Here is a 23169-nt window from a genome sequence, read left to right as displayed (position 1 = left end):
GAGAGGAAGAAAGTCCTTGGGTGATCATTCTGCAAGACTGGGGTCTCGGTATGCGCATCTGACAAATGCCTGACTCCTTCCCTCCTCGCACTTGATTTGGCTGGCCACCAAATCAATTTGAGCAACTGAACTTGGTAACATCTTAATGTCTGCAGAAAAACTTTTGCTGCTATAGTGTATGTGTTTATTTGTATGTGTGTGTATGAATGTATATATTAATATGTGTATATAGGTATAGTAATTCAAGCAATAAGTATATAATGGCTTAATAGTTTGTGTTATCAGTAAACACGACATATTGCCTTTTCCCCCTGAAAAAGGTTCTGCTTATTTTTCTTTATAAAGTATATGCCTTAGGCATATAACAATACTGCACACCAGTCTGCAACCAGTCATCACACACCAAACTCACTGATGTGCAGCTACATTCAGTGATGTGCCTCATCTCAGGCACAACCCATCTACCACAGCTCCCACTCCTGAGCAACATTGTTCCCCCTCATATCCAATGGGAAGTTGCAACTAGGAAGCTACTGGAGAAGATCCGTGCCAATCCAATCCTGCCGCTGTACAACAATCTCTTAAATCCACCTGCTGAACATCTACCATCATGACGCACACTGTGGTCCAAACTGCTCCACCACGACTGCATGGAGGAGACCCTTTGGTGTGCAGAATGAAGTTCAACATTCCCACCAAACAAGTTCCTTGACAGATCCAACAGTTTGCCCACGTGGCTTCAACTTGCCACACTGTCAGTGGTTCCAGACAGGGCAACCTGTATGCAGCCAACCTCCACTGTTCGAGTCTTCACAACAATCCAGACTGTAGTCGTGGCAAAATACACACCATGTGTGTATACACATCACGGCACATGCATATTGTCAGTGCTGCCCACTGCTGATGATCTCATGAGGTCCCTTCCAGTCCTAAACTTCTGTGTGACTGTGTGTGACTGAATTCAGTGGCGGATTACAGGAACTGCACATGGCCACTGAGGATGCTATTGCATGGCTCAGCAATGGTGCACATGCTGACTGACTAACTAAGGCTCCTATGTGCTATCATCATCACAATAATCTTAATAATAATAAATGGTGACAAGGGAAGAGAACAAAAAACACCAATGTATTTGTAAGAGGAAATTAAGAAAAGAAAAGTTCTGTTCTCAGGCTCTAAGTGATTGTAATCATAAACATCTTGAATCCAGCAAGTTTAATCTCAAAAGATTCCACTACACTACAGACTGGCCTTGAACTCACCCCTGCCACCCCTTCCCCCATAGACTTCAGTGGGTGTGAGTCTGACTTCCAGGTAGGCTTCAAGGAGTGGTTGGGAGGGATGTTAGACAAGCTTTTGGGCATGAAGTGCCCTTCCAACACTCTAATCATAGGTATGCTTCAGCCACCTAGGGTGTCACTGTCTTCATAGAGTCATTCCACTGAAGTCACAGGGATTGCTCACAATGTGCAAAGGTAAGTGTGCATACTAGTCTTTGTAGGATTGGGATCTACGAGGACTGTACTGTAAGAGAGAGGGATCTTGTTTCTACATTTTTAGCATCTTATGGATAGCCCATTTACATCTCCTATAAAATTAGTTGTGTATTAGGCTTTTTCCAACAAGGAAAAAGACTCAGTTATTTAAAATATGAGAATTATCTGTTCCGGAGTGATCAATTTTTTAATGTTAAAGAAAACAATCATTTTTTTCATTGTTTTTGAAACATTCTCAACTTGTATGATTTTAAGTCTCGTGATTGCCAGAGTTTTTCATATAGCTCCAGCTGAGTGAGTCATGTGATTACATGAAACTATCAGCTTTCATTTTAGAATCCAGTATGTTACTAGCCATCTTAGTTACAAAGGAAACCTTGGAAATATGAACCCTAGCCACAAGGCGCTTCAAACTTCCTTTTTCTTTTTGCCTTATTATTTTGGGGAGAGGTGTCTGCTCCAGTTTTGGACACTTGGCCTGAGTTGTGGACCACTTCATATGCTTACCTACTTGACTTTAGTAATAAGAGTAATTCCACTGATTTCCCGACACTAATTAACTCCAGCAACACCATAGCACATGCATAAGTGTGTGCAGATCTGAGGCTCCGCCCCGCTACTGGCAATCATTATCTCAGTATAATGCCTACACATCAGTTTTATGCCTGGGCTTCTACATTTTGGGGGCAGTTTTGCATACTTGTGGTTCACATTAGCATTTGAGGCAGGAGAAAGAGAGTGAGAGAGAGAGAGATGGGAGATGAAGAGATTAAACCATGAAGTTTGGATGTGGATTCAAACTGTCCTTTTTTCCGAGGGGGAACAGAGAGGGCAATGACTACACCAGTGTTTCTCAACCTGTGGGTTGCCACCCAAATACATGAAAGAATATATGAAAGTGTTGTGAACAAACTTTAAAAATGGATTTTCCTTTAAGGGGAAAAAAAGTGGGAAACTGTGGCTTTTCCCTTGCAGGCTGGCAGAGTTCCAGTTTGCAAGAGGCTGCTTGGGGCCCCCCCTGCCCTACACACTCGGGGGCAGCAGGTCAGGAGTGAGGGGCACTGAGGCAGGACTGTCCATTGATGTTTACAAATGGGTCCTGGTACACAGTGCCATACCTAGACCAGCGTTTCCCAACCAGTGTGCCACAGCTTAAAAGTATGCCATCAGAGATGAACAGGCGTGCCGCAGAATTTTGCCATGGCAATGAGCAAAAATAGGTATGAGGATGGGGAAGGACTTAACTGGTGTGCCACGGAAAATGTAATTAATTAATGTAAATGTTTACACAGTTTATTAATGTAAGTGTGCCTTGGGATGGAAAAGGTTGGGAAACACTGACCTAGACTCCTGGCAGCCCCAGGCAAACTTTTAGTATGGGACCCCCACTTCGCCAGTGATAATGATTTTTTTGTTGCAAAAGTCTTTATCACATCTGTGGTACCAATGTCCTTACATAGTTTGTTCTCAATTGGTAACATTGCCAGTCCCATATATAGATTCATAGATGTTAGGGTCGGAAGGGACCTCAATAGATCATCGAGTCCGACCCCCTGCATAAGCAGGAAAGAGTGCTGGGTCTAGATGACCCCAGCTAGATACTCATCTAACCTCCTCTTGAAGACCCCCAGGGTAGGGGAGAGCACCACCTCCCTTGGGAGCCCGTTCCAGACCTTGGCCACTCGAACTGTGAAGAAGTTCTTCCTAATGTCCAATCTAAATCTGCTCTCTGCTAGCTTGTGGCCATTATTTCTTGTAACCCCCGGGGGCGCCTTGGTGAATAAAACCTCACCAATTCCCTTCTGTGCCCCCGTGATGAACTTATAGGCAGCCACAAGGTCGCCTCTCAACCTTCTCTTGCGGAGGCTGAAAAGGTCCAGTTTCTCTAGTCTCTCCTCGTAGGGCTTGGTCTGCAGGCCCTTGACCATACGAGTTGCCCTTCGCTGTACCCTCTCCAGGTTATCCGCATCCTTCTTGAAGTGTGGCGCCCAGAATTGCACGCAGTACTCCAACTGCGGTCTGACCAGCGCCCTATAGAGGGGAAGTATCACCTCCTTGGACCTATTCGTCATGCATCTGCTGATGCACAATAAAGTGCCATTGGCTTTTCTGATGGCTTCGTCACACTGCCGGCTCATGTTCATCTTGGAGTCCACTAGGACTCCAAGATCCTTTTCCACCTCTGTGCCACCCAGCAGATCATTCCCTAGGCTGTAGGTGTGCTGGACATTTTCCTCCCTAGGTGCAGCACTTTGCATTTCTCCTTGTTGAACTGCATCCTGTTGTTTTCTGCCCACTTGTCCAACCTATCCAGGTCTGCCTGCAGCTGTTCCCTGCCCTCCAGCGTGTCCACTTCTCCCCATAGCTTTGTGTCCAGGAGTTTCGTAACCTGGTCATAGAAAGAGACTAGATTGGTCAGGCACGATCTGCCCGCCACAAACCCGTGCTGGTTTCCCCTCAGCATAATTTGCCCTGCCGGGCTCTCACAAATGTGAGCCTTGATAATTTTTTCAAAGACTTTACCAAGGATGGAGGTGAGACTGACTGGCCTATAGTTGCCCGGGTCCTCCTTCCTCCCCTTTTTGAAAATGGGGACCACGTTAGCCCTTTTCCAGTCCTCCGGGACTCAGCCCATGCACCACGAGCGTTCGAATATTCCTGCCAGTGGCTCTGCAATGATGTCGGCCAGTGCCTTCAGCACCCTCGGATGGAGCTCATCCGGGCCTGCCGACTTAAAGGCATCCAGTTCTTCCAAGTGACTCTGTGCCACCTCAGGATCTACGTATGGAAGTCTGGTGCCTTGCTGCTGCCTCTCTACAACCCCAGTGAGAGACTTGTCGTGCCCCTCACTTAGGAACACTGAGGCAAAGAACTCGTTGAGGAGTTCAGCTTTGTCCCCCCTGTCTGTCACCAATTGTTTCTGCCCATTTAGCAGGGGTCCTATTCCTCCCTGGGCCTTCCTTTTACTCCCAATATATCTAAAAAACAATTTCTTGTTGTCTTTTACTTGGGTTGCCATCCTCAGCTCCATGGTAGCTTTGGCCCGCCTAACTGCCTCCCTACAAGCACGAGCAGAGGAGGTATATTCATCTTTAGTGATCTCACCCTGTTTCCACTTTTTATGTGCTCCCCTTTTGGCCCTTAGGCTGCCCTGGATTTCTCCGGTCAGCCATGGAAGCCTCCTGGCCCCTTTCCCTTTTTTGCCTCGCTCGGGGATCATCTTGCTTTGTGCCCGAAGGATCGTTTCCTTTAGGCACAGCCACCCTTCTTGGGCTCCCATCCCTTCAAAACTCCTACTCTGCAGTGTGTCCTTGACTAATCGCCTGAGTGCATTGAGATCAGCTTTCCTAAAGTCTAGCACTTTCACCCTACTAGTTACCTTACCCACTCGACCTCTTATGTTGAATTCTATTATTAGGTGATCACTGTCTCCCAAATGGCTACCGATCTGGAGGTCCCCTGTCATGTCATACCCTGTTGCCAATACCAGATCCAGTATGGCATTCCCCCTAGTGGGACCGTGTACCTCCTGTGTCAGGTGGAGGTCCTGTACACAGGTTAGAAACCTGCGTGAGCGGTGGGACCTTGTTGTCTGTGTCTCCCAGCAGATGTCCGGGTAGTTTAGGTCCCCCATGACTACCGCCTCTTTAGCTTTTATGGTCTCCGAGAGTTGCCTCAGGAGCCCCGCATCTATTTCTTCCCCTTGGTGTGGGGGTCTGTAGCAGACCCCTACCACCAAATCCCTTTCTCCTTGCCCCCCATGTAGCCTAACCCACAATCCTTCTACTTCCTCAACTTTGGATTCTGTCTTGATGAGGGTTGATGTATATTGGTCACTGACATAAAGTGCAACCCCCCCCCCCCTTTCTTCCCCGACCTGTCCTTTCTGTACAATCTATAGCCCTCAATATGTACCGCCCAGTCGTGGGATGAATTCCACCAGGTCTCTGTTAGCCCCACTAAGTCATAGGTGTTTAGTGCAAGCAGGAGCGCTAGTTCATCCTGCTTGTTCCCCATGCTCCTAGCATTAGTATATAGGCACTTGAGCCCTGCGACTGGCGCCTTTGCTGCCCCCCCGCTCCGAGTCCCAAGGGGCCCATTGTTTCTTACCTTCTTGTTTCTTACCTTCTTGTTTCTTACCTGTTCTGTAGTGCTGGTCTCCCCATAGCTTTCAGGTTTCCAATGTCCTCCTTCTTCAGGCTGAGCTGTCCTTGTGGGTGCCACATGGTTTGGTGGTCCACAGCTTCCCCTGCCCTCATACTCCCCTCCCCTCAACGAGCCTAGTTTAAAGCCTGCCGGAGGAGATCCGCCAACCTAGTAGAAAACACATGCTTACCTTTGGGGGACAGGTGAAGCCCATCCCAGCTGAGCATGTCCCTCGTCGTGATGTGCGGGTCATTGTCCAGGAAGCCGAAGCCTGCCTCGAGACACCACTGCCGAAGCCGCCAGTTGGTTTCTCGGATGCAGTTCTCCTGCCGTCTTCCTCGTCCGGTCACTGGTAGGATGGAGGAGAAAACCACCTGTGCACCGAACTCCTTCAGCACGCCACCCAGAGCACTGTAGTCCGCCATCAGGTGATCGGGGGTTCTCCTGGCCGCATCATTAGTACCCACATGGACTAGGACCATGGGGTAGTAATCGGTGGGCTTGATCCTGGCCTGGATTACCTCCGTCACATCCCGAATCTTTGCTCCAGGGGGGCAGCATACCTCCCGTGCCAAGGGGTCCTGGCGACAGATGGGTCCTTCCGTGCCTCTCAGGATGGAGTCGCCTATGACAAGCACTCGTCGCCTCCTCCTCTGGGTCCTCGTGGATCTCTTGATCTGTTCGGAGTGTGAAGAACGTGGTGTTTCTTCTTGCCCAAGGGTTTCCTCCTCCCCTTCCATCTCCTGCAGGGTCGCTAGGGCCTCGTACCTGTTCACCAGTCGGACTGGAGAAGCTGGTACCGACCGGTTCGCTGCGAGCTGCTCTGGTCCTGGCTGTGACCGTCTGCCACTCTGCTCCGGAGGGCACTCCCCGGGCTGCTTCTTCCTTGAGTGCCTGGGCCTGCAGGGAAAGGAAATAACTGTCAATTTCATCCTCCGCCTCCCTGATCCCCCTCAGCCTGCTAACCTCCTCCCGGAGCTCCCTCACCTGCGCCTCCAGAGCCCTAAGACGGGCACCTGCCGGACAGGTGTGGGGGCCCCCAATCTCTGCCCCCCCCGGCCCTGCTGGGGATCCCCCACAGGCCAGGAGGTAGGGGGACATCAGCTCCCCCATGGGCTCGGTCTGGGTGGAGGCCTCAGACCAGCCCCAGGTAGCCTTGTCCCCCTGGGCAGAGGCCCTAGCAGCACTCCTCGTAGACACCATTCCGAGCTGCTGTTTGTAGATCTGTGTGGTGTCTACGCCCTACCCCTACAGGAGTCTCACTCCTGGCCCTTCCTGCCTGCCCGCCAGCGCGAACACCTGCGCAAACGCCGGCATGCTCTTACAGAGCACGCCTGTTAGCGCGCTCTGTTCGCTCCGCGCGGCTCCCTACCGGCTCAGCTATATGGGACCCGGGGGGCTTCCCCTCCGGATCCAGCTCAGCTGCGCCAGGTCCCTCCGCCCCACTTACCTTCGGGGGATCAGCTGCTGCTGCCCCTGCTGCCGATTCCTCTGCTGCTGCTGCTGCTGCTGCCGCCGCCACCGCCTCTGGTCAGTCAGTTGGTAAAAGGGGCACACGTGCGTGCGGGACACACGTGTGCCTGGCTCCTCTCCTTCCCGCTGCTGGTTCCCGAGGGAAGGAACCATATTGTGTATATGCACAATACAGGTTTCCCTTACTTTATGCAGGTTCTATATGTGCCAATTCACTTTTATGCAATGACCCTTTTTATACCAAAAATTTGTTATACATGAGGTAAATTCACTCTTGTGTGATCGGTGTGCTGGAACCACCGTTTTGTGCACTGTGTTGTGGGAGTGACCCATGCCAAAAATATACTCTCCTGTGTGATTCTGTGCTCCTTGCTCGTTGGCTACAACACTTTTATATCGCTGCCATCCCCATTATGATAGTGCCCTGTGTAGCTGTTGGTGAGTACCAAGATTGTCTTGTAAAAATGGTAGGAATCGGATTGGGGGTGAGTACAGTCGAGGTCTTGGAACACAGTGGCGACGCGTAAGGGGTGCATGTGCACCCCCTAAGAGTGCTGGTGGTCCCCCCGACAGCCACTTCAAGCTTTGGGCAGGGAGGCCAGGTGAGAGCACTGATGTCCCCCCTGCGAGCGCCAGCCAGGCAGCAGGGCTGCTAGGTGAAGCAGCTGCACTTCCAGGTGGTGCAAGAGTGCTGGTGGAGGAGCAGGGCCGCCAGCAGAAGCAGCCACAGCCACTTCCATGGCTGCTTTTTGGTGAGTGAGACCAGCCGTGGGGGGACCCCCTCCCTCCACAGTAAGATCTAGTCCCTGACTGGTCGCTGTGGGGACGGGACATGCCCCCCCTGACTCAAGAGGCACCAGTCACCCATGTTGGAACATATCCCTATTTGTTACATTGTAAAGTGGGTTCCCTGTATGCAAATTCAAGTTACACGCTGCTTCTCAGGAAGGCATGTACAGTATAAAATGAGGGAAACCTGTATTAAAACTTTTTTTTGCAACTGTAATTTTTCCCCCCCCATTTTCGGGCCCCCCCTTTCTATCCGGGCTCCAGGCAGTTGCTGAGTTCGCCCATGCCTGCATCCAGGTTTACCGGTACAAAAAAAGTCGAGACCCCCCTATATTACGCCGCCTCACGTACCCAGCCCCCTCCCGCAGCTTCTCCAGCCAGCAAGAAGGGCCGTGGGTAGCCCTGCAAGCGCACCCGCCGGAGGCAGGAGGAGGAGCCTCCCTCCCGCGGCCAGGGAAGGGGCGCGGGTTAAGGGGAGGCCGGCCGGGAGGCGTGGTCCGGGCCGGGCCGGGCCGGGCCGGGCCGGGCAGCCTCCCTCCCGCCCTGCCTTTGAGTCCCGGGCGCGCTGCGGGCTGCGGCGGAGCGATTGTTCGGAGCGGAACGCGGGGAGCGCGGCGGGCGCTCGGATTGGCGGGCGGGACAAAGGCTGGAACGTCCGGAGCGGCCGCGTTCCACCGGAGCAGGAGCAGGGGCAGGGGCAGGGGCAGGGGCAGGGGCGGGGGCGCTCCCCGCAGGCGGAGGCAGCTGGGCCGGCGGCCCCTGCGGAGCGAGGGCGGAGAGGAGGCGGCGGCCGCGGGGAGACGCGGGGGGCCGGAAACATGAATCGGAGTTTTAACAAGTCTCAGACTCTGCGCTCCCCCGATTGCAGCGCGGTGGAAGTGAAGAGTAAGGTAAGGAGATCGCGGGGCGAGCTCGGCTGGGGACGCAGCAGCTCCTTCTTCCTTCCTTCCTCCCCCTCCTTGCCAATGAATGGAGGACCCCCCCCCACCCCCCCGAGCTTTTTTTTTTCTTTGGTCGTTGTTTCTCCTGATGGAAAGTCTGTCCCAAGTTATTGCACAGGGGATTGCGGGTGGCAGCTGCTCTCCTTCTGTCCTGGGCGGACTGGGGGGATGCTGCCTACCCCTCCGCCCCTTGCATTGGCGGGCAGAGCAGCTTGCCTGAATATCTGGGGCGCCCGGACGTTGTTGGTCCAGTTTTGCAGGCAGGGCAGGTTTGTGCTGTGTGGGCAGCGCGCTGGTGGCCAGGGGCTGTTGGCACAAAAGAAGGCACAAAAGCCGAGGGTTTGAGGGGCTGGAAGCCCACTAGGCTCTGTCGCAGCCGGATTCATCCTGAAGGGAAAGGGGGTAGAGGGGGTGGGCTGGGCTGGGCTGGGCTGGGCTGGGGGCGCAATGCTGCAGCTTTCCACTCTGCTCCCTTTCAAGTCAATCTCTTGTTGCAGTGGCTTGGATCCAGAGCAAGCAGGAAAAAAGTTTGCCAGCTTTTATGTAAACCGGCCATTGTTTGGCTGTGCACAGCCACTCAGGAGTTGAGTGTGGACTTCGGGGAATGCCCGCAAGGTAGCTGTGGCTGGCCTGACAAGGCAGACCAGACAGGCACACGCGCGCACAGTGAGAGAGAGCGAGAGACACGCGCACACAGTGAGAGAGAGCGAGAGACACGCGCACACAGTGAGAGAGAGCGAGAGACACGCGCGCACAGTGAGAGAGAGCGAGAGACACGCGCGCACAGTGAGAGAGAGCGAGAGACGCACGCACAGTGAGAGAGAGCGAGAGATGCACGCACAGCGAGAGAGCGAGAGACGCACAGTGAGAGAAAGCGAGAGACACGCACACACTGAGAGAGCGAGAGACATGCACACATACAGACTGAGAGCAAGAGAACAAGACATGCAGACAGAGAGTGAGACACACACACACAGAGCAAGACACACAAGCACACAGACAGTGAGTGAGTGAGATGCACACAGAGCGAGAGAGCGAGACATACACACACAGAGTGAGATGCGCACAGGCTGAGAGTGCGCGAGGCATGCGCACATGGTGGGAGTGCGTGCGAGGCACGTGCATCACACGGCTGTGCATGCGCGCATACGGTGAGAGTGCGTGACACTGAGAGACTCACGCAGAGTAAGGCACACAGCAAAACATACAGCACGAGACAAGTACAGTGAGAGACATGCACACACACAGAGTGAGACGCTCACAGACCCAGAGAAACATGCGCATACACAACCGCGCGCGCGCACACACACACACACACACACACAGACATGCACATAGAGAGTGACACACAGAGACAGAGAGAGACGTGACACACAGTGACAGACACAGAGAGAGAGAGAGACACGTACACAGGGACACAGATGCACAGACAGGGACACACACACACACACACACACACAGACGCACCCATACAGAGACACGCACACAGACTTTTTATAGGAAACTCATCAAAATTGCCTCGGATCCCTTTTATCTTGAGCGGGTCTAGCAGCGGCCGCCCCTCTGCTCTTCCAATTTTTCAGGCTCCTTTAAGCAAGCTCAGCCTGAGTCAGTGCTGTCATGTTTGCTTCACATCTTCAGCCATGCAATCATGTTTAAACTTGTTTGGGTTTCTGTGATCATCTGATTATCTGGTGATTTCCCCCCTCCCTTTCTTTCTTTTCCCCTTTGTTGGGGAAAAAAGTTCAACTCCTAAGAAGCTGCACGTTGTCCTCTGGACCTTCTTTTGGAAAGACGAGACCCTTGCTATGTGCATCCTGATCTGCCCTACCCCCCATCCCTTCTAGCTTGATGGCTTTCTGAAGGGCCCCCTAGGGAATGTTGAACTTGAGCAAGCCTGCCTGCCTGCCTTAGAGCAAGGCAGCCAATGACAGGGCTGGTGTTTGTAATGAGAAGTAAATTACATCCATCTTAAATATATACTGAGACATGAGACAGAATTCCAGCTGCTTCCGGTTCCCAAGTAATAGTAAACTAAAAAAGCCAGAAGAAATAAATAAATAAAAATCCATGAAGTGAGTTGCAGAGCAAGATTCTGCACGATTGCAAGTAATTCTGCTGTCTCTCCAGCCGTAGTTGAGAACCTTTACTGTGGAACAGTAGAAAACTGTCAAAGTACTTGGCATAAGGGGCCAGGTCCTCAAGAGGTATTTTAGGTACCTAGCACCTGTTGGTTTCAGTGGGAGTTTGGTGCCAAAATCACTGAGAATCGAGGCTAAAGAGGACTAGGGTTTCTTCCTGGTCTTGCCACTGCCTTGCCATGTGACTTTGGTCAGATCACTTAACCTCACTACCTTCATTTCACCATGCGTCTGATGTGGTAAATACCTGTGCAGTACAGTACAGGCAGTCCTCGACTTACAACACTTCAAGTTACGTTTCGTGCTCACAACGTTTATAAATTGACACCCTGTTTCAACTTCATGACATCAGTTTCGACTTTACAACGCTTGATCCAATGCAGCGCCATGCTAGCGAGCAAGTTCACTGCGTCGCTCATCTCCCTGGAAAGCATCTGTCCAAACTTCCTTGGACACTTTCTTTAAGAAAGCAGCCAAGACTCCACAAAAACCTGCAGCCAAGACTCCTGAGAAGACACCAGCCAAGAGCCCTTGAAAAAGTCCAACCAAGAGCCTTTCAAAAAGTCCATTAAAGTCACCTCTAAGAAGTCCTTCCAAATCAATATGATTTCTGTTTACAATATAAATACATTAATGTAGCTATATTACTCATCTGTAATTGATTGAGTACAAAATTCTGGGGTATTTTAGTGAAAATAGGGCATCAGGCCTTGGTTCAGGAACCAGTCCCCCATTTATAACATTGTTTCTTATGAGAAAGTTGCAATGTTTTGATTTAAGAAGTGGTTTTCAGGAACCAATTGTGTCGTAGGTCCGAGGACTGCCTGTACTGTAACGTACAACAGGAATATGTTGTAGTTTTTGCCCTGTAGCTAGGCTTGATGTGGTTCTCCGGTTTTTTAAATCCTGTTTTCGGTTGCCAGTCTTAGAAAATCCCTTTGGGCTGAAATTCTTACCATTTAATATCAGCAAGAAGAGACAAGTTAGTGCTGCTGTTTGATCAAATCCACCTAGCCCTCTGAGTGGAACAATAAGTCTGACATTTAAGCATTGAACATCATGGCTTTTTAAAGTCTAGCAGCATGGTTGAAAAACTTTATAGCTACTTCAGTGAGGATTAAACACATGGTGGGGTTGCGTGAGGGCGGGGGGAGGAATAAAATAAATGCCTTCTGAAATAGCACAGCATTCCAGAATCACTCAGAAGCCATGTAAACGGGTTAACTTGTTAGAGCACCCAGGCTTAGTCTGCGCTCCATCTCCTACAACTGCTGTTAATGGAGCTGTTCGATTCAATTCATTCAGCATGTACCTTTTCCTTTGAGAGAGCCGTTCACATTTTGTGCAATCTGTGGGCCTGGATTCAGCAGAATGGTTACCATATGTGCTGGTTCTTTGGGATTTTTCAAGGTGGCATCCAAAATGTAGCTTTGGAGCACCTATTTCCTACCTGGATGGTGGTATTGTAGGGTTAATGGAGCCTTAAGAGCCTTCTGGCTGCTGTTTACTCAGGCAGTCCTCTTAAATTTTTGTGCATAATAGAACCAGAGCACTTTGTACGCTCAGTACGTATCTCAAAAAATCCTCTAGCATGCACACATAGTCCGGTCAACTAATTGTACACCCAATGCACTTGACCTGCATTTTCAGGTCCCTGCACTGTTAAAACACATGCCTAAATTCTGCAGATCATTTGAATTAAAACTCCAAGGGTGCTTGTACACAAGCGACTGATCGAGTCTGCTGGAGAGCCTCGTGTATCTCTTGTATCAGTGTCCCTGCACTTCAAAATGGTGGTGGGGGTGCTTGAATAGTTCAGGTGCCTCCGCCACTGTTTTGAAGCATGGGAAGCTGAATACACAAGATGCTGCAGCACTTTTAATAAGAGTGGCTCTCTCAGAGCCACTCTAATTAGAGTGCCGTCCTCCCCACCTCTGGCGGACATTTAAAATGCCCTAATTCTCCGCTTCGTATTGCATTAACATGGCTTCATGTTTAATTTTACAGCTCTTCCCACTTGTAGAAATGTAAATGTTCATGTGTGATTGTTATTTTATGGGGAGAGGGAGATAGTTTGGGGAGAAAGGGAGTATTGGAAGGTCTTCCTTCTCTGGGGCAGGGTCAGGGTGTCACTGCTGATGTCAAGAGGTGAGCTTTAAGCCAAGAAAATGCATATAAAAATGGCATTCATTTCATTTTAAGGTGGCATCTTTAAATACTGTAGATAATATATTGAGGTACCCAACAGTGATTCTGAACTATTACGCAGTGCACCTGGGTCAGTATAACAGTGGGAACTTTAATTTCACAACTATGTGTTTCTAGATTAAATGTTAATTATGTAGCAAGTTCTGTCAAGTCACTGAGGGTACCAAATTCAGTGCTGCATCTATCCATTTCTGTTATGCTGTCTACAAAGTTTACGTGTCTGCTGACAACTAATATTCATTCTTAGAGCATAGCTGGTCAACCAGAGTCGGGAAGAAACTAATGTATAATAATGCTACCTTTTGTAAGTTATGCTGTATCTATGAGATGTTATTCCTTTCGCTGGAGCACTGATGCCCCATTGCTAGACATGGGATAGATCCCAAATTAGATGAGTCCTGGTGCATTTTGGTGTGTTAGTTCCTCTGACCTGACTAGCAAAGCCACTTCCCAGTCAAAAAAGTGTGTGTGTGTCTATTTGTACTTGGCTAAAAAAATGCAGGAATATCCTCCTCTAGTCAGTAATAGTGTTCCTGGCAGCTATACGCTATCAGCCTTTTAAGCATTTAGTATCCAATCACCTCTTTGAAGTGGGGAATCCTGTCCAAACCTGTGTGAGAACTAAAAAGTCGAATATGAGAACTTATATTTTCTCACCTGTCCTCTAACACTATGGCCTCTGAGACAAATGTGTAAGAACGTAGAAACATAAAAATTGCCATTTACTGGGTCAGACCATAGGTCCATGTGACTCATTCAGGGGTCAGTGGGTGCTGGCTGGTGTACTTTGTTCAGCATCCCCTTCTGCATCCCTTGTTCTTAACATATGACCTCACTCACCTTCCTGTTTTCTCATTATTTATCTCTTAGAATTAATTGCTGTGTCCCAAGTGGCCTCCCTTATTAAGGAAGACTTACAACTATCCATGATGGGCCTACTCCCATGATCTTTTGGCACATCAAATAGGCCTTTGTCACACAGTGGCAGAGAGTGGATGCTGCAAAAACTGGGTATGAGCAGGGTTTTTTTCCACTGTTCCTCTCACTTACAGCCTCCAGCATCTGAGGTCTAGGAAATTCTTATCCCTAACTCTCATGCTCAATAGCTACTGATGGCCCTTTCCTCCAAGAATTTGTCCAGTCCTTTTTTGAATGGGGCTAAATGGACAGCTTCCCCAACATCTAGTGGCAATGAGTTCCACACTTGAATTGCACATGGTGTGAGAGAGAATTTCTTTTTTGTTAGTTTTAAATTGACTACCTACTAGATTAATTTTGTGACCCCTAGTTCTTGTATTTATTGGATACTGTATGCAGTATGAAATTCACTTGGGATCAGTGAGCTTCAGAAGCTTTTCTGAGAAACCAGGGAAATGGTAGACTTTGGAAGGCTGGAATCCCTTTCATTTTAATGTAATACTTAAGCAAGGAGGTATCATAGTGCAAGAGCTTGAAGCAGGAAGCTTCAAGCTCTTGTTATCTTGATGTGGAGGAGCTCCAAAAATGTGGCTCAGGATGTGGAGGAGCTCTAAAAATATTTGTGGGAGATGTGATGAACAGTGGTCTGCTATTTTTTTTCTGTGACATCTGTCCACTCTTACTCTGAAGCAAGAAACAATCTGGCCATCAGAAACCACTAGCAGTCTAGTATATTACAACCTTTATGATGCAGAAATGGTCCCTATGAGAACTAAGCATGAAATTATACCCAAGCTAGTGGATCTGGAGTTAATTTTCCTTAGAAGGCAGGATCCAAAAGTCAGTTGTTTAGCCTTTTTAACTTTTTTGGAGGGGAGAAAAATATTAAATATGCTAACGCAATGACAGAATGCATTCTACTAGATGAGAAGCATTTATTTTTTGCATTCAAATCTCATTATACTTGGGTGTTCCTAATACATGGCAAGAGATGAGAAAAGGAGGCACGATGTTAATGTTATAGAGTTGGTTATGTTCCTAGCTCTTGCACTGATTTTCTGTATATTCTTGGGCCATGATGTGAGACAAATGGATTGGACCATAATTAATGGAATTCTTTCTCTTGACTCTACTAAGTTTCATCTGGACATCCATCTTTTCTTGTTATTTTTTCATATGTGAGTGTGTTATTTTAAATACATTGAGATCACTGAGTGAAAAGTAAAGTATGTATTACTACAGCCACGTGTTCTATACCTGCTTTCTGAAGACAGACTCTTAAGCCCCCACAAGCAATTGAAGTATATCCTTGTGTGTCCCATCCAAATAATCTAATAGCAGGTAATGTTTACTATCCTCTTTGATTTAAGCGTAAGAGTATCCAACACTATTCCTGATTCACCAGTACCAGACACAAACAGACTGTAGACCTCTGTCTTCTCTTTATTGGCAAATCGAGTGTGGAAAAATGTAAGTAGGCAAGGTTCTTTGGGTAGATGTGATATATTAGACCAACTGAGTAGTTGGAAAAAAAATTATTTGCAAGCTTTTGGGCACAATCACCCTTCTTCAGGCATAGGAAGTTGTTGCTATGTTGAGACTGCAAGGAATGAAAGAAGCAGGATGGCAGTGAGAGTGACATCACTGGATGTGTGTGACATCACAGGATGTCAGTGAGAATATAAATAGTTAGAAATTAAGAAAACAAAAGGTTGTGGGGGGGAAAGCAGGGGTGAAAAAAGCCAAAGGTGAGGAAGGGAGACTCTACAGTAGTAGTAGCAGTAGTAAGTAGTAGTAATAGTAAGCAAGTCTAGTATTAAGACTAGTAGTGAGTCTCCCTTACTTACTTTTGGCTTTATTTCCCACACTTCTTTCCCTCCTCCCTTCCCTGCTCTACCTTATGTTTTCCTAATTTCTACCTACTTACATTCTCAATGACATCCTGTCACGCTTTTAGCTTCTTTCATTCCTTGGAGTTACAGCAGAGACTTCCTATGCCTGAAGAAGGGTGATTGTGCCTGAAAGCTTGCAAAGAAGCTACTCAGTTGGCTGTGTGGGCCTATTTCCTTAGGCCCACACAGCTACAACCAAAAAACCAGAAAAATGTAAGTTAGATTCTCAGCTGGTATGAATAAACTGGATGCCTTTGATTTCATTGCATCCATGCTGACTTATAGCAGCTGAAAACATGGCCCTCAAGTGTTTTTTCAGCATCTGCCACTTGATTCCCTAAATTTAAAAAACCTTGTCACTGTCCAGTGGAGATATTGGCCAAGTCCAGATGAGCACAGCTACTTGTTTCTCCAGGGATAAGTAGCAGTGGCACACCTTATGCCACTACTACTTGTCCCCGGGGAACACCCATGCCACGTGCACTGTGGCATGCAGCAGGTTACCCCAAGTGGGGTAGGGGAGGCTGGGCCAGCAACTGTACTGGCCCCAGCAGCTTTACCTGGGGTCCTGAGGACCTCTGGGAGCTGCAGCCACAGCAGTCCTGCAGTTGGGAGCCTGGCTGGCAGCTGGAGCATGGATCCAGCAGGCCAGGCTCTGGTTTTGGGTGGCATGTGCTGCACCATGTGTATCACTCCACTTTTTTAAGGCTTGTGTTTTTCTTTTTTGATCTTGGGATCTCCCACAGTGACCCCCCTCCACCCCCAAAAAACCAAACAAACCCCAAACAAACAAACAAACCCTACACTGCAAGGTAGCAGCACAGAGAACATCTGCATGTATTGTGTGTGGCGCTATATTGCATATCTACACCCATCTGGACGTGACAGTTCAGTTACTTCTTTTTCTGGATAAAAGTCCTTAAGGAAATAAAAGTCTTTGTGATATCGCTGAAGTCCATAAAACATGTGAAAGGTTTATTAGACTGAGTGGAAGATGTTTTGGGGAAAAATGTTAGATTGCTGCTGTACTATGGCAACCTTTAAAAACTTTAAGCACTTGCACCCTCAAGAAGAGATCTCTGGCTGAAAGGTTTAACAATTCTCTTTTCTTTTCCTTCCCTCTTTTCCCTTCTCACCCCACACTGCCCCCTGCTCCTCCCCACCCCCCCCCAATAAAAAAACAAAACAAAACCCAAAGACCCATGAACACAAGGGTTTTATATTCAATTGCTGCATGGCATAATGGTGGAAGGGAAACCTGTTTGGGAGCAAGTTAATACTTTTCCCCAGGCAGATAATGAAATAAAATTAAATTTTTTAACCCCTTTTACTTTTCTGTAGCTTTTTCTGTAAAACAGACCTAAAACAACTCTGCAGTCTACTGAGGCAGGTACTCTTGGCATCTGCCAGAATTGGAAAAAAACTCAAACTTGTGTCTTGTCACATTATAATTACTTTACTTGTCATTATAATTGCTGTATTCTCTCATGTTTCCAGCTCTCAATTGCTCTTCCGTCAGGTTGGTGGAAAGTAGAGTGTCTTTTCCATTTGAGGGGTGTTGGTTGTAGCTGTGTTGGTCTAAGGACATTTGGTTAAATCTCATATCTTTTATTAGACCAACTAAAATAGTTGGAAAAAGTCGTATTTGCTAGCTTTTGGGTACAAACTGAAGAAGAGTGTTTTACCTGAAAGCTTGCAAAGAATTGTTCTAACTATTTTAGTTGGTCTAATAAAAGATATCAGGTCTACCCAAAGAACTGTGTCTGCCTTTCCATTTAAAGATATCTACCTCAGGCTTATGGAAACAGTCTTTCAAGGATTTTTCCCCAAGCCCATTTTTACCTTCTTACCCAGGCTTTAAGAACTCCAGATTGCTGATAGATCAGATTTTTTTAAATCGCAGAAACCTTGTATGTTTGCTTAGATTTTAAGGTATTCAAAGATGGAACCAGCCATTTGCTGCTTGTGTGAAGCCCTACACACAGCTTTGGTGCTGTAAAAACAGTAATGCAAAGTTTATGATCAAAATGCTTGCGTTCATCGTGAGACTCCCTCTTTAATTATAACCGCTGGAAGGCTCAAGTTGAAGACTTCTTTAAAATAAGGGTTTTTTTCCAAATCTGAGTAAAAATAAATAACTTTTTTTTAATTTTCACAACTTTACAAATTGGAGAACACGTATTAAAAACACACATCTGTGTTTCTTTTTCCATTTGGCAGGAATACTGTAGCTTTACTATGTCTTTGGAAAAAGCTGAGGGGACATTTTATTTATTTATTTATTTATTTATTTATTTTGAAGGTCCTTTAAAAAGTAGAATTCTGCAACTTTGTTTAAAAGGTAAAAAAAAGATAATATGCATCTTAGTCTATTTACCTTATTTTCCACAGGCAAAGTAAATGTAAAAGAAGTAAAGAAAGATGCACTTTGTTTCCTTTCAAAAAGAAAAACTTTTGAAGAAGTTATTTGTCAAATCTTCTGCTTGGAAAATAAAAATTATTAAGGATCAGAAGCATCCCTTTTTTCCTGATGTGGTTCTATTTTCATGGCGTACAGTAGCAAATTACTTTAAACTGTGGTTAATACACCTATGGAATAATTTCCTACTATGGTTTAATTCGTCGCTATTCCAATTCCATGCCAATGCCCTCTGCGTTCTACCTATTATCAATTTTTGATAACTGATCACTACAAGGTAATAATTGCCTGTTTATGTGCATTCCCTTTCGAGTGGCAAATTAACCAGAATTGACTGTATTAACCATGAGAAACTGCAGCATTCTTTTTTGTAAGATAAATGTTGACTTTCTATAATGAAACTGCAAACAGCATCCTTCTACAATAGGTAATCAGACTCACTACTGGTCAATATATAAATAGAATTTTATGGTTGTTATGTTAACTATTCCATCCCTAATTTTGCTCTACCCCAGTACAATGTTTGGTCATTTGGTGCCATAGCTAAATACTGCAATTAGATTTTTAATAGGCCTCTAATAATAATCAATTTTGAATGTACCCAGTAAGGACAAATAAAGGTCATGATATGGAATGAAACTTTCCAATGCAGGTCACATCTCCTTGGTCTCAGCTGTGCTCTGCTTTTGTACAAGTAATATTGCAGATAACCAAGTGCGTGCGCACACAAGTAAAAGTCTTCCATCAAATCTTCCCTATTAAAAACAATTGTGAGCATGGAGAAACACTCAAACAGCTTGTGGGTTGTCCTGCTAATGTACTCTATTCTCCTTTATGAATCAAAGGCATAGTCAGCTGCAAAAAAACACAACTTTTTTGTGCAAAAAATCAACTTAGCTGCTGTATATGCACTTCAGCAATTGAAATATTATATACCCACATCAGCATCATACAACTGAATACTTCTGTTGCCTGTGAATATCATCTTGTATTATAACCTTAAGGACTGCAGTGAAAACTAGCCTATAAACTGATGTCAGCCAATCCACAGTAGCTTGACTCATATCCTGAACCCCAAGTTATGTCATCCTGCTGGCTTAATTAAAAAGCTTGGTCCTTGATCTAAGGCCCACTGAAGCCAATGGTGACTTTAGCTTTGGGACTTAAATTGGAATTGAAGTAGGCCCCATGTCTTTAAAAATGAAAAATGGTTTATTCTTTTATCGGGATTCAAATAACGCTGCTTAAAATATTATATTTTGGTACCTACTTTGATATCAAAAATAGAATTTAAGTTTGGAATTCTCCCTGAACATATATACCCTCAAGTAACTAGAGTAAAAACAAACCCAAAGCCTCAGTCAAAATGTTGCTACGAAGTGTAAGTTGATTTAATTTCTTCTTGTAAGCCGTGAAATGTAAGTGATTTATATCCAAACTAAATGTAATGAATACTTGGAAAAACCCACAATATATTGTTGTCATTTTAAATGAAGAAAAGATGCCAAACCAAGCTTGACTTTACTCATACTGGATTAGCTGTATTTTATTTCTGGATTTCTGCAAAATCCAGTTCCAAAGTCAAAAAGATGTTGGCCTGTAAACATGAATCTCATGTGAGCTGAAAGAGGAGCCTAACTGACACTTCAGCAAAAAACATCGGAGCTCCTCCGTGCAGAAGCTAGCTTTATTTTTGTGTACTGTACAGTGCCCAGCAAGCTAGCTGGGCAAAACAAGTCCTTCATCTTTCCTGTGTTATTGGACACCTTCATTCTGAAACTGGGAAGGCTTCTTGGAGTGGTCATATCTATTAAACATGACCTGTCCAGTCTATAGATCCAGGGGTCTTGGTATCTGTAGTGGGCCAGGGCATTGTTGAAGAGTTGCAGTAGGCAAAGTATCCCACTTGATGAATGGCAAGTCAGTACATTTGTAAAAGGTGATGGGAGATGGAAGGAAAATGGCATGTTTTTGCCAACATTATTTGAGAATGATAGAGAGAAAAGAATGACTATTGTCCTCTCTCCTTTTGCTGTCCCAGTCACCTACAGTATGGACTATCCTGGAAAATTTTAAGTATAACAAGTAAGAAATCGCAAAAAAATTATCTTTCTTTGAGCTTTTGGGCACACATGCCCTTCTTCAGGCTGAGGGAAAATTAAAGATGGTAAAAGTCCTTATAGGTAGAAAATAAACTTCATTTTGCACAGAGGAAGCTGAAGGTAGATGTCTGTTCTTCTGGGTCCATGAGAGAGTTTCTGTGTGAGTTGCTCTTTGACGTGCAGATAAGGCAGGGATCGTCTCTGAACCAAGTGTTCTAGTATTTTGCATTTCTTTTTGTCTCAGACCAACACGACTAACAAATACATCCCTGGAAGCAGTATAACAAGCCTTCAAGCCCTTCCGATTTATAAACATTCCTCAAGATTGCTTCTTATGTATTAACGCGTAGCATATACAGGTACTATGACTATGGTACAGCCAAGTACAGTGACTGTTGTAAACGAGTCATGCCAAGCTATTGTGATCTGGATATGACAGGCATAGTTGAGTTGTCCACACAGCAGTGTTGTTCCAGTGTGTCATTGGCACTTTGAAACCTGGCTGCATTTTGTGCAGCAGTCCCCTAACGAGGGAAATACACAGGTAACATGCTCTGGGATGTGAATGGACCACCCAGTTCTTTATGGAGCAAAAGGTCATTGGTTTAGAGCTGAAACCAGAATCGATATCTGTCTTCCATTAAAATTCTGGAGTTTCTGGAAGCCCTGTTTAACAGAGGCCTGCAAGACTGCTCCAAGTGTATCTAGTTTGTTTCCCACACCCAGTTAATACTGGCTTTCCTCAGTGGTCCCTTATAATTATTCTTTAAATGCTTGCTTGCCTCTTTGCTCTCTCATTGCACCCTTAACTTGTAGTTAAAAAAACCAAAACACGCCTCCGAATGTAAATTCTGCCTTACAACAGAAATATAAATAAGGACAAAAATGCAAAGCATACCTTTTAAGTTCCCAGCCCACCTCCCTGGCTCTGAGTGTGGGGTTATTCCCAGTCCCATTGGAATTTCCTGAAGCAAATTTAATTTGGAATGTGAAGAAGAAGGGTGCGGCACACAAATCCCATGGCCACCAAGCCTAAGGCCATCTCCTGCTTCGCCTACAATGTTGTTCGCATTTGCTGATCAGGTTTGTTCAGGTGTGTGCCTCAAATGACTCGTCTGCAATTGTTTGTGCAGTCAAAATGTAGAAAGCCTCTGGCAAAGTTTAGGAATGGTTTTAACTAAGCCTGTAATAATTTTTGTTACTAGAGTGGGTTTTAAAGGTGGTGTATGTCTGCACCTCACATGATTTAATTTCTTCTAGTAAATACATCTACAAGTGTTTGGCTCTTGCCAGAGGCCTAGGCTATGCTAGTTTATTTGCTTTTGGCATTGGCCACACAACTCTGTGGCTGAGTAGTGGGTCTGGCTATGCTTTACCCTCCTTGCTGTTTGCGCTCTACCTGGGCATATCTTGGTGCTTTGCTCCATGCTGCAGCATGGCATAGCTTCCTGAAATGTGCTGAGACATGTGGCTATGGGGCCGTAGTGGACAGCCATGAGGGCCCCACCTTCTAAGCTCCAAACCTGTGATTTTTCAACCTTTTTTCATGTGCGCACCCCTAAAAAAACTTCAAGTGGAAGTGCAGATCTCTTTGGAAATTTCAGATGGAGGTGTGGACCCTTTTGAATTGTACGTGTGGGTATTCACATACTTTTGATTGGTCGTAGTCATCTTTTGTGGCCCCCTTAGGCATAGTCTGTAGACCCCCAAAGGTCTGTGGACTGCAGGTTGAAAACCACTGCTCTGAACAAATGAAACTAAGTCTGTACCCCAAAGACCTTACAATCATAAGACCAGAGCCAACAGAAGGATACAAACAGACAGGAGAGTACATTGACATAGAGCCAGTACTGGTCAGCATAGAAGTTGGTGGTCTCAGCATACCAGTACATATTGTAAAGGGGTGTGTACGCAGAGAGAGTTTGAAGGAGGTATTTGAAGAACAGTGAAATGGCTTGTGGATGTTTACTGAACACTCCTCCCGCATGGGAAAGGTAGCATGGGAAGAAAATGCAGGTGCTTGTCTGGAAACAAAACAAGTAGGAAGTAGAAGAGGGAGACAAAGTAGAAAGGCAGGAGTCAGTTGCCTTTAAGAGGAGGGCCTTGTAAGTGAATACAAGTAACTTGTTGGATGCTATTAAAGGGAAGTTAATGGAAGGATGCAAAGAAGGGGGTGAAGTAATCCAAGAGACTGGGTAAATTTTTTTTTTCACAGCAGTGTTCTGGGAGGCCATGGGTGGGGCAAAGTGGCACATGTCAAGGCCAGAGAGAAGCATGTTATGGTAACTGGAAATGCAAGACAATGAGAACCTAGACGAGTTTTAGATGTGTGGACAAATGGGAAATGCCTCTTCTTCAAGGTGTTATGCAGAAGGAATCTGTACATCTTAAATATGATTGGAAGTGAGGACCTACATGGGCCTGAGTGACAGTTATACATAAGCAATAGATGGGAGTGACTGACAGTATGGTAGTGTCCATAGCAATTGAGAAAAGGAGTCAGGAGGTGTTCATGGAAGATTGAGCTCTGTACTGGCCACCTCAATGCATGTATCTGTGGACAGATACTGGAGAGCCAGGCCCAGATTTTAATTTGGATAGAAGAAGCTAGATCTGCAGTAGGAGTAGGTCTGTGAGCAGTAAG

The 23169-nt window shown here is 46.3% G+C and overlaps 1 protein-coding gene across 1 annotated transcript in view; it reads left to right on the top strand.

Moving 5' to 3' along the window:
- Positions 1-8402: 8402 nt before the first annotated feature.
- PARD6G (par-6 family cell polarity regulator gamma) overlaps positions 8403-23169 on the top strand; it is a 98595-nt gene continuing 83828 nt past the window's right edge. Inside the window, exon 1 of the mRNA XM_019490490.2 lies at positions 8403-8794. Coding sequence (XP_019346035.1) covers positions 8723-8794 — 72 coding nt within the window. The 5' untranslated portion in view covers positions 8403-8722. The remainder of the gene's footprint in view (positions 8795-23169) is intronic.

The sequence above is a fragment of the Alligator mississippiensis genome, chromosome 3 (genome assembly GCF_030867095.1).
Source record: "Alligator mississippiensis isolate rAllMis1 chromosome 3, rAllMis1, whole genome shotgun sequence".
Taxonomy (NCBI): domain Eukaryota; kingdom Metazoa; phylum Chordata; order Crocodylia; family Alligatoridae; genus Alligator; species Alligator mississippiensis.
Note: the sequence above shows the minus strand (reverse complement) of the source record. Positions and strands in the feature narration are given on the sequence as shown.